This window comes from Gallinula chloropus (genome assembly GCF_964237585.1).
Source record: "Gallinula chloropus genome assembly, chromosome: 3".
NCBI lineage: Eukaryota > Metazoa > Chordata > Aves > Gruiformes > Rallidae > Gallinula > Gallinula chloropus.
The window spans coordinates 60,838,819-60,850,734 of NC_140087.1; the positions used below are offsets into that span (position 1 = coordinate 60,838,819).

General features: G+C 47.2%; 1 protein-coding gene across 1 annotated transcript; it reads right to left on the minus strand.

Annotated features, from left to right (window-relative positions):
• Positions 1-299: 299 nt before the first annotated feature.
• RD3 (RD3 regulator of GUCY2D) lies at positions 300-9,326 on the minus strand (the record flags this gene model as incomplete). The annotated part of the gene is made up of 2 exons (XM_084261032.1): positions 300-1,164; positions 9,031-9,326. The coding sequence occupies 2 exons, from the start codon at positions 9,324-9,326 to the stop codon at positions 867-869; spliced, it is 594 nt and encodes a 197-aa protein (XP_084117158.1). The 3' UTR covers positions 300-866.
• Positions 9,327-11,916: the final 2,590 nt, after the last annotated feature.

Sequence of the window (11,916 nt, forward strand, 5' to 3'; positions counted from 1 at the left end):
TTCAGTGCTCTCTCAGGCTTAGCCAGGAGCATTAATTTCGGCCCACTGACATTGCTGGGATGCAGGGTGGAACACTTAGCAACACACAGCACTGAGGACCAAGAGCAATGATCGATACAGCACTGATGTATGTGTCTGCATCTCTACACAGCAGGTTGTTAGATGTCTACCTACTCTGCAGGTGCAAGGTTCAGGGGGTTCTGCCTGCACAAAAGAGAAAACACCCCAGAAACCTGAGCATGCATAAACGGGTTGATGTGCAATAGTATTGGTCTTCCATCTCAGAAAGCTTGGGTCACTTTCTATTTAGGTTGGATGGCTAAGTGTCAGCAAAAAGAGCTGATCAAGAGCAGTGCTGAGGTTACCTGTGGAGATTCTTGCAGCACTGAGGAAGGTTCTTAGTTGGAAAAGGAAGTTCAGTTCCAAATCAGATAGCAGCTTTAACTCTCAGACCTGATCCTGCAAGCCTTACTCATGTAAACGGCCGTCTTGCTCTCAGCAAGATTGGTTCAGACAGCAGCTCTCACTACCTTGGGCCAAAAACTGCATCCAGGCTAGGGGGGAAAGGGGAAAGACAAGACATCACAAAACTAATTCATTTTCCACAAGAAAGCAGTAATAAAAATGGAGATAGTCAGGGAGCCTTGCCCTTAAGGTTACCAAATAACTACTAAATTAAAGGAAAGGCATGTTTGGTAATAAACTGTGTCACACACCGTGGGCATCAGCAGCAGTTACTATGGACACAGCTTCCAAGAGAGACAGGTGGGAGGAGAAAGCTGGAACAAAGAAGAAAATGTAGAGCTAAAAAAGGGTTAACTGGGATTTGGAAAGATCACTGTCTAAAAACCTTGTTCAGTACAGAGTCAGTAATCCTTGGTATTCCGAAATTCTGGCATGCTCCAAACCCTCCTGGTGGGCTGGGTGCCCCGTTCCACATCCTCAGAGATGGTCTTGATGTCACTGATGAACGGGGAAATCCTGGACCGGGATTTAAACGTTGTTAAGGAGAGGCTGGTTTTGTTCTTTGTGTTCCACTGCCTGGCGAGCTTCTTGGCCTCTTCCTCCTCTTTGATCTTCTCGGCCGCTTCCTGCAGGACAGAGCGGAAAAGCCGGGATACTTCCTGCACTTCCGGTTCATATTCAGCAACGAGCTGCCGGAATCTGAAAGCACAGGCAAGGCACAGCTCCAGTTAAAAACATCAAATCAGGGACTGATGCCAAGTCCCTGTGTGCGGGGCTTGGACCTTGCACGCTCCTGCAACATGGGACTCCCTGGACTGAAGGGAACAACAGCAGGGAGGAGCCGTGAAGAGATGCTCAAGGCCTCTACAATCACAAGCAAGGCAGAGAATGTGAGGAAGCGATGAATCACTGTTTCTCATAAGCACAAGGAATAACAGGGAGCACCAAACAAAGCTGGAAGGTGGCAAGTTTGAAACCAAAGGAAATGCTCTTTCACGCACCACCTATTATATCAGAGCTCGCTGCTATCAATAGCTTAAGAGACAAAATGATTAGAGAAGCTTCTGGAAAATCTCCCCATCGCTGCTGATTAAACGTGATTGTCCAAACGCTCAAGTAGTCCCTGAACTGCTGCTTGCCAGAAGCTGAGCATAAGCTGTTTCCAGTTCTCATTACCCACAGCATTACCCAACAGCCACTAGAAAAACAAGAATCCTGTAAAACTCTGCTTTGTTATATGTTGATAGTCTCTTGGTACTTAAATTTCAGGGAAGTGGCATTTCATTCTCCTGTGACTTTCTGGGAGATAAAGGGCTGGCTTAGCTGATAACACCTTGATTGGCAGCATGATGCTGTTTCTAATGAGACAAGTGCGAATGATGCCAGTGCATTCTCAGCAAAGAGCTTAAAAATGGGGCTTTTTGCATATATTAAGGTAGCTTAATAGTAGGAAACTAGAGTTACCACAGTTCGTTTTGCAGGTGAGAAAGATGAGATACAGAGCAGGATAGTTCTCTTCAGGTCCTGAATGGGTCACTGGCTGGACCAAGAGGAGAACGTACCGCTCTTGACACCTTGTTGTGTGATTAAAGTTTATAATTATCTGAAGCAGGGGATGCAGGGGGAATCAGCCAGCCCCTTTTCAGTGGTCTGTGGAGACAGGACAAGGGGCAATGGCTGCAAGTTGGAGCACAGGAAGTTCCGCACCAACATGTGGAAGAACTGTTTCATGGTGAGGGTGACAGAGCCCAGGCACAGGCTGCCCAGGGAGGTGGTGGAGTCTCCTTCTCTGGAGATACTCAAGACCCGTCTGGACGCCTATCTGAGTGATATGTCCTAGGGAGCTGCTTTGGCAGGGGGGTTGGACCCAATGATCTCTTGAGGTCCCTTCCAACCCCTACAATTCTATGATTCTATGATTTGGTCCCCAGCCTGGAGAATGTGTGATCCACTCCCAAGGTTCACTCACGGGTCACATAGATACTCTAGTTATTCTGTAATAGTGTGTGTTTCTGACAGATGATACTGTGGCTTTTCTAATAGCTACTCAGTTCTCAGTGTAAAAATGTTATCAACAAGCAGACATGGAGCTAGACTAGTACTTCACTAAAATCCAGGTATTTATACTTAATGAGAGCTGAAGTGTATCAGGTCAATATGTATTTTGATACTTTCCTCCCAACAGTACTGAACCAGGATGGAAAACAATAGGATCGCATTTAAATAAGCTATATATGGCAGAAGCTGATACAATAAGATCATGCCTCTTGGTTTTTGATAAGCCCTAGGAACTTAACAAGGAGTTTAGCATGATGTGGAACTGCACTGCTTAACGGTGTACCAAGGGGTACCCAAGACAATTAAAGACAGAAGGAAAATCAGAGATGAATCAAGAAGACCTTTTGTATATTTGTGCCTTTTGACTCACTCTGGAGGCCTGGTTTGGACCTACATCTTAACATTATGGTGTGTCCCACACCTTTCAGTGTGCTTCTCTCACAGCAAGTACTGGCAGCTCTGTGTCCAGCTGTGGAGACACCAGTACCACGCGCTGAGGGAACTCAGTAGCAGCACCAGTCCCTGAAGGGTCAAGCTACAGGAGTTTGACACAAAACCTAGCAGAGTCACAAAGATGTTCCCCAACCATTTCATGGCCCCACCAAAAACACCCTCTAAACTTTGAATATTTGGGTGCAAAAAAGCCTCTGAGGCGCTGTACATCAGACCAGTACATCAGTACTCACACAGTGATGCTAAGCAGAGTGGTGCAGAACCTGGAAGAGATGAGACTTGATGAGGGTTAGCACATAACAGTGGTAACATGTTTGCTGTATATTGCAAATATCTCCTCCCTTCTGAGGGGGCCCTTCAGTTGCATTATCAAAGAGCCAAAAATAGAGTTTTCACAAAAAATACACTTTCCCTTTGTCCTAGTTGGAAGAATAGGCAGATGTATCCATTGAAACCCAAGTCTTCACAGCATTATTACTTATTGTACCAGGGAAAGCACCTTCAAAGGACTTCTGTTGCAGAGGTGAACTGAATGAGTCATTCTGTTCTTTTATCTCCATGTGTATTTTAAAGAGAGATGCAGGCATATATATCAGTACATCCTCTTCTTTTGTATTGGCAACTGTGCACCCAAAAGGCCTCACCTGTGCCTCCAGTTAGCAGCATGTGTCAGGCTGTTACTGGAACTAGTGACTGACTTTGGGAATGGGGAGGGGGAGGGGGGGGAGTGGAAGTCAGTGGTACAATGGCAAACTTATCCTCTGAGCAGATATGGATTTGTGCAGGTCTGAGAAACAAAAAGAAAGCAATGCAACAGCCTGTCTGCCAATCACCCAAAGAAAAACCACTCATTCAGGTAGAGAAGGGAAAGGTGAGCCTTTCCTTTCCCCCAACAGACTGAACTAACTTTGCCCCTTTATTAATGCTCCTGTAACTTCAGTACCGGCACGTTTGTGTAAGGGACATCCCCCACATGAAATCCAAGAGGTGTGTGTGCCACAGATACTTCAGCAGAAACGATGGACAGTTGTCAGGGGCTGAGGTCTAGTTAAACCAGTCTGGGTGTCAGAAAATAGATGGCTTGCAGGAGTTACCTACACATAATTAAAGCCATCTTCCCCAGCTATCAATGAAAGCCAGCTGGTATCATGGAATCACAGACTGGTTTGGGTTGAAAGGGACATTAAAGCTCACCTAGTCCAACCCCTTTGCCATGAGCAGGGACACCCTCCACTAGCCCAGGCTGCCCCATCCAGCCTGGCCTTGAACACTGCCAGGGAGGGGGCAACCACAGCTTCTCTGGGCAGCCTGTGCCAGGGTCTCACCACCCGCCTAGGGAAGAATTTCTTCCTAATGTCTCATCTAAATCTCCCCTCTTTTGTAGTTTAAAGCCATTACTCCTTGTCCTATCATTGCATGTCCTTGTGAACAGTCCCTATCCAGCTTTCTTGTAGGCCCTCTTCCAGATATGCTGGATGATACAGCAGTCTGCTCTCTGCACAAAACACACAGCATATAAACCCAGTAAAAACTACAGGCACCAAGGAATATGGGCTTGTATCCTGGGAAACAAACCCCACACACACTGCTCAGTGGAACTAAGCACACAACATTTCACAAGGCTCGCCTATCTTTTGGCACAGGTTAACACCCTTAGAGCTTTTCATGGAAGAGTTTAAAACCAGGCAGCTGCCTAACCATATCTAGAAAACCCTCAACAGGGTTTTCTTACTCATCAGAGAAGTATACATATCTAGCATCATATCTAGCATCATTGTGAAACAAGTTATGATACCGCTGGCAGCATAAGATATTGCAGGTTATCAAGTCATGTGGGCTTGGACGTGACTGTAAATATAATTCACCCTAAGCCAGCACAGAAGCCTGGGGACCACACTCACACTCATATAGGGATGAGCACATTCCCCAGTCCAGGCTGTGTTTTACTCACAGTCAAACAAATTGGTTGTTTAAGTTGTGACCTTCCTGTGTCCTTGCACAGCCATTAGATTTTAAGAATCCGGCTGCGCTTGGCTCGTGCTGGCACTGGTTTTTTTAAAGCACTGTCACCTGCCTATGTTACTCTGTAGGTCCCCAGCTCAGTAGGTGTCCTAAGTACTCCGTGAACTTTAAAGACCTGTTAAATCCAATGGAAGTCCCTGGACTTAAACAATATGCTTATAGTTCGGCGTATTCCTGAGTGCCTGTCTGACCCGGCAGCTCTAAGTAGATTTAGTCATTCGAAGAAAACGTGGGGTGCTTAGTGTTACTAATGAGCTGCTGACTCCTGAGTCTATTTTGAGCAGGAGCTCTGGTTATATTATATAGCTATGAAGAGCTTTGCTTCAGAAGGCTACTTGACTCCCAGGGGACCACGGCATTTACACTAACTGCAAGGCTCATGTCACATCACCTCAAAATAGAGCTCATGAATCGTAAACTCATTTCTGCTTTTAGTAATTTGTCTTACATTCAAGCTATACTAGAAGTCCACTTCAGCTATACACAGTCCTTGGACAACTGCAGTCCTCAGGCCGTGGTGTTAATAATGGCTCAGGTCACTAAAATGCAGGTTTACATTTCTGTATTTGGGGTTTGGGTTTGTTTCTCTCTAGCAGAGCAGGACAGAAGCCCACTGTTCCACTTTCACTGAAACTGAAAGAAATGAAAGAGACCATAACTAGCTCTGGTGAGAGCTAGATCTCTGATACTCAGGGCCTCACTGAAATCCCTGTTGTTTCCCTCAAACGTCTCCAGGATTTAATTTTAATTGGAGTCGCCAATCTCCATCGCAGTAACCTGAACTTAAGTTACACCTGAATGCAGTAGCTTTATTTGTACGAGGCGAGTCAGAGCCTACAGACATCTGATGGTATTTGCAGTTTGCTTGAATCCTTCCAGAATTTCAGGACACTCAAAGTTTCTACTGACCCAAGACGCAAATCAGGCAAACCGGCTCTGAAAATAATGCCTCCCGTTTAAGAGAGGCTCCTTTCCAACCTCCTTTGCATCTAAAGAAACACATCTATAGAAACTCTGCCTCTCAGCAGATGCAACTGCAGCTACAGAAAAAGGACAACCCGGATAATCATTTCGACCCCTGCAGACTAAAGTGACATCTCTGACAACTCACACAAAAACGTTTTGTTCCCAGCTTCGACCCTGAGCTTAGAGTCTCACAAAGAAGGAGACCTTGCATGCCACAAACAAAACAAACTCTGCAGCCGTGCAAGATGCATGCTCCTTCTGTTATTTAAGTATTGCATGCTTGCCAAGTACATCAAAAAGGACTGCAGCTTTTCCAGCGTCTCTTAGATGGAAGGGGAAGGATCAACCTTAATATTTCAGATGGAACCAAGCGCTTCAGCAAGGTACATGCTCTGCATTTGAAGTTCCAAACACATGCTCCTAGGGGCTTTTCATGTGTGGAAGTTTTTTCTAAAGTTACTACATATTAGAAAGTCACAGGGTATTCAAGAGACAGCTTCCAGAGTGTGAGCAATGGGAATAAAGTACTTAACTGGAAACGTGAAGATTTCCCTTGAATTCCTATTATACTCATCCTGTGCACCTCTGTGGATGTTTCCATGTTACCTCACTTCCCAAGAGGAAAATTTATACCATTTTCACTGCCTTTTAGCTAGACTCTATTTTCCTTCTTTCTCCTGTATGTTTTCAGGTGCGAGCCTGGCAAGCCCTGTTCTTTTTCATTGTTTCCATGTCAGCAATGAAGATTCCTGAACCACCAGGCTCTCCGTTAGATGTTAGAAGAGGGGTCAGCTGTTGACATTCCCAACACAAAAGGGATTATCAAGTACAGCAGCTACACTTTAGTTTGAGATGAGCAAAACACAGTTTTATACAGCAGAGCTGTAGTTCAGGTGTGCAACTCTGACGCAGGGTACCACAGATAATAAAAGCTTCCACGATTTCAAAAAAGAAAAGCAAAAGCCCACAACCTGCTGAAAGACAAGGCCATACAGAGCAACTATGGACAGAGGGACCACTTCTGGCTACAACAGCCTCTACAGTACAAGCCACTCTTAAGTTGGAGGCTAGACACAAGATAGTGTAATTGCCCATACTGTCAGATTTGCTTGCCTTTTTTCCTTACACTGATGCTACAGCCCACTCTCTCACATACAGATTGCTCATCAGATCAAACAGACCTTTGACCCCGTCCAACTGTGCTATTTTTATGGCTATGACATTCCCTTCTCAGTCACAGAATTGAGCCAGCAAAGGTTACACAAGCCTCATTTTTTTAATGTGGCTCTGTTAACCATGCAAACTCTACAGCATGAAACATACAAAAATATGCCCATTCTTAATCACATGGTAATACAATTTATGATAGCCTGTAATAGAGATTTATGAGGGGATTTTTAAGAGGATAGTTTTATCCTTTCCCAATTATGCCTAGATAGACCCCACCCATGTTTCAGAGTACGTTTATCTACTGTCACCAGCATGCTGAATCCTCAACAATGGCAAACAGCTACTGTGAGCTGCACTGAAACCACACATATTGCACGGCCTCAGTGTAAAAGGGAAAAAAAAAAAAAGCAAGCAAAAACAAACAAACAAACAAAAAAAAACCCTGAGCAGCAGCAAGTCACATTTGGCTCAGTGTAATTCTGTTTTCTGAAGGAGATGGTGAACATTGGGGTGCCTGAAGCCTGCTCTCATGGAAATAACCTGTTTGCTGGGAAGGCCTGGCTCAGTGGCCCTGGGGATGGTGAAAATAACTCTGAACCCCAAGGGGTTTGCAGTGCCTTGTTTACAGTGTAGCTCAGCATTACACAAATACAAAAGGCAGGTGCTGTTCCCAGCAAACTTTCACCAGAGAGAACTCGGCCACTGAATGACCCAAAGGCTCTGACTGCCACAGTTGCAGCCTTTGCAAAGCCAAAGCCCGGTGCCAGCTCATTTTCAAGGCTCGTTTGTTCATGGCAAACAGGCACCAGCATTTGCAGTGAGGGACTGCAGGGTGCTGAGCACCACGTCGCGTATGGCCCCCTGCGACTGTCCATCTAATCCCATCTGAAGCACACGTTAGCACAGGGGAAGTGGATTATAAAGGCCACTTCACAACTCTGCTTTTGCTCAGGTGGCCTTCAGAGGCACAACTCCTCACCTGCACTGTGCCAAGATTTAACTTAGAAGGGCCCCCCCTCAAAAGAAGAGCCTCCCTTCCAACTTGGCTGTGCAGCGCTTAGATCTGTTTCTCAAGGCATTCGTACAGAAGGTTACTCAGCTGGCAAGCAGCACCCTGTATCTTAACAGCAAGCCCAAGAGGCTGTGTCTACATCTACACTGCAGAAGGAAGAAGCACCACCTAGGTGTTCAAGCCAACTGCATGCCCCACCTGCATCCTACACCATGTCAAGGATGTGGAGAGAGGCTGGGGAGGGAGAAGCATGCAGTCTCTCCTTTCTCTGGGAATACCCGGTGCTCAGGCTGAAAAACACAACAGCACTTTTTGGCTAGTCCAGACACTGGGAACAAATAGCTCAACAGACCTGCTGAAGAGCTTAACTCAAGGAAGGAAGGCTTTAATGGCAGCGGATAAACACCAAAGCAGGTTGTGCAAAGGCTGTGCAATCACCACCCTCGGAGTTATTCAACAATGGAAAGCACAAGGCCCCGAGAAACCTGATCTAACTGGGCTGTACCCCAAGTAGGAGGTTGAAGTACATACCTCCAGGGGTCCCCCTAAGCCTCAATTATTCTAAAATTCTAAAAACTGATGTAAAAGCCATCACAATACTGAAGTAGGCAAGATAAAGCTGCTCTGGCTGCTCAGGAGCAGAAAGTATTAAAGCCAGTCTCAGAGGAAGATGGTGGTTAGTAACATTTTGGAGGAAGTGACACCACGTTAAACTGACCCAAAACTTCAGACTTCCCTTCAGCCACAAAGACACTGTCCCAGCATGACTTATGATGCAGGATGCCAAGTTCTGGTTCTGTTGGTCCTAACAACTCATTCCTTCCTCACATACCACAGAGAGGGGGGAAAGGAAAGGTCTTGTACTGTCAGATCTTTTACTGTACCTGAGTATGACAGGCCCACAGTAGGAAGGGTGTATTTTGGTACACATATCCTCCAGCTGCAGCCGCTCTCCTGGGCTGATATCATAGCTCTGCTTTGGGTAGCTGACCAGCCAGCCGTAGTCCACCCCAGTCTTGATCTTGCGATACTCATTCTCCCGCTCTCGCTGCTGCTTCTCTGCCTGCTTGGTCTGCCAGCTCAGCTCCATCATTAGCGTCTCAACCACCATTTCTGTGGGGTTCCTCTGGGAAATGCGGTTTGGGGGCTCATTCCACCTGAACCAGGATGCCAGTGACATAGTGCTGTGTGTGTCTTCATTGAGAGTGGGTTGCAGGTAGGGAGGGAGAAAAAGAGAACAGTGCCATCATCAACACACCTCGCCTGAGAACATTCTCCCACACACACCCCTCAAGTCTGCTCACCTAAAAGTGCTACTGGATTAGCTGTTAATAACTAACTGGTGCTGAGCACCTTGAGGAATCTCACCCATAGCAGCCAACACGTGCAGAGGGTGAGACAAAGGGTGAAGGGGCAGGCACAGTTTCCCTTGAGCTTCCAGTCACCACGTAATTAAAATGTCAGTCACAGGTCTTATGTCTTAAGTTACAAGGATACCTTGGTCCCCCCAGGTCAGGCTGGGGAAGCGTTCTCCTGCCCACAGAGAAGCTGGGGCTTGCCTGTCTGAGTCCACACTGGGAGAGCACAACCTTGCCGAAACACTACATGCAAAAACTCCACACATGGACTCAAACTATTGCATGGACTCAACCATTCCATCTCCAGCAGGAGATCCTCAGGGAGGAGGGCAGGATAGGTGGCCTGGTATGTAGGGGTGACCCTGGCTGGAGGCCAGATGCCCCTCAAAGCTGCTCTATCACTCCCCTCCTCAGCTGGGCAGAGGAGAGAAAGGCTCGTGGGTTGAGATGAGGGCAGGGAGAGACCAATTACTTTGATGGGCAAAAGAGACTCAATTTGGGGAAAATTAATTTATTACTAATCAAAATCTGAGTAATGAGAAATAAAACCAAATCTTAAAACATCTTGCTTCCAATCCTCCCTTCCTACCAGGCTTAACTTCACTCTCAGGTTCTCTCCCTCCTCCCTCCAAGCGGCACAGGAGCACAGGTAATGGGGTTGGGGTCAGTTGATCACACCTTTTCTTCCTTCTCAGGGAGGGGACTCCTCAAACTCTTCCCTTGCTCCAGTGTTGTTTTCCTCCCACAGGAGACAGTCCATGAACTTCTCCAACCTGAGTCCTTCCCACAGGCTGAAGTTCTTCACGAACTGCTCCAACATGGGTCCCTTCCATGGGGTGTAGTCCTGCCCTTCAGGACCAGGCTGCTCCAGTGTGGGTGCCCCACAGTGTCACAAATCCTACTAAGAAACCTGCTCCTATCTCCACGGGGCCACAGGTCCTGCTAGGAGCTTGCTCCAACGCTGACTTACCACAGGGTAACAGCCTCCTTCAGGCATCCACCTGCTCTAGTGTGGAGCCCTCCACAGGCTGCAGGTGGATATCCATTCCATCTACCTCCACAGGCTGCAGAGGGACATCTGCCTCATCACAGTCTTCTCCACAGGCTGCAGGGGAATCTCTGCTCCAGAGCCTGGAGCACCTCTTCCCCTCCTCCTTTACTGACCTTGGTGTCTGCAGAGCTGTTCCTCTTGCATATTCACACTCCTCTCTCTGCTGCCATTTGCCACAGCAGGGTCTTCCTCCCCCATCACTGATGGGCTTAGCTTTGGCCAGTGGTAGGCTCATCTTGGAGCTGACCAGCACTGGCTCTGTCAGACATAGGGGAAGTTTCTAGCATCTTCTCACAGAAGCTGCCCCTGTAGCCCCCTCTGCTACCGAAACCTGGCTGTGCAAGCCCAGTGCACCCAGGTAGGTTTGCTGCTGCTGTAGCAGGTGGCAGCGCTCACCCACACTTAGGTAGCACTGGCAGGAGCAGTAGCTGCTTTAACTCTGAGGCCAGGCAGAGCTGTAACCCTTGTTTACCGAATGTGGCGCTGCCTGCAGAAGGAGACTACAAGCTGAAGTTCAACCATCAGCTACACAGGAAGAGGACTGGTGCTACCACCAGTGCCAAGGGAACTGAGGCTGGACTGGGAGTTTAAAGCTTGGTATGCTGCCAAGTGAAAGGTTTCTGCTGCTGGGGAGTTACCCAGAACTCAGAACGCAGGACAAGCTGCGCCAAACAGCTCAGCAAGGATGGAATTAACTCCCCGCTGAGCCAACCCCTTCACTTCAAGAGGACAATGCGTGGAACAAAGTTATTAACTATTGTATTTGTGTTTAAACACAATGGAGTCCAAAGCAGGCACTAGGGACCTGAACAGGAGCAAAACAGCATCTGTTTCTTCACGCAGCACACGTGCTGTGTTGCTCCCTCCCACCAGCCCTCAGGGAGAAGGGATGGCACAAATAATGGTTGCGGCTGGGATTACCGCTCCTGCTACTCCTGGCTGCAGCCCAATCAGGACATGGCATCAAAAGTTAGCGTGAGGGCAATGGATTAAAGAGTCTGATTCTGCAGGGCCTGAGCAAATCCTCAGTACTGAGACACAGGCATGAAGACAGGCATAAACAGGAAAAAAACATGCTTTGATTTAGGCTTCCATATTGGGGTCTAGAGCCTCTGCCAGTGATGCAAATCACCAGACACTCATTCTACCCCATAGTCCCACTAGAGCCAAGAGCTCCCAGATTCCCCAGAAGAGCAATGGTCAGTAGGGCTCTGCCTTCAGTGCCTGGAAAACCATCACTGTCTGCACAAGGTGAGATGGATGCTTCAGTTGCTTTCATTCCTTTATCACTTGCCATAATGTAGTCTTATTCTCTTTCAAAAGTGTTTCCTATCGAGTAAATATGCCACATGATTAAAGGA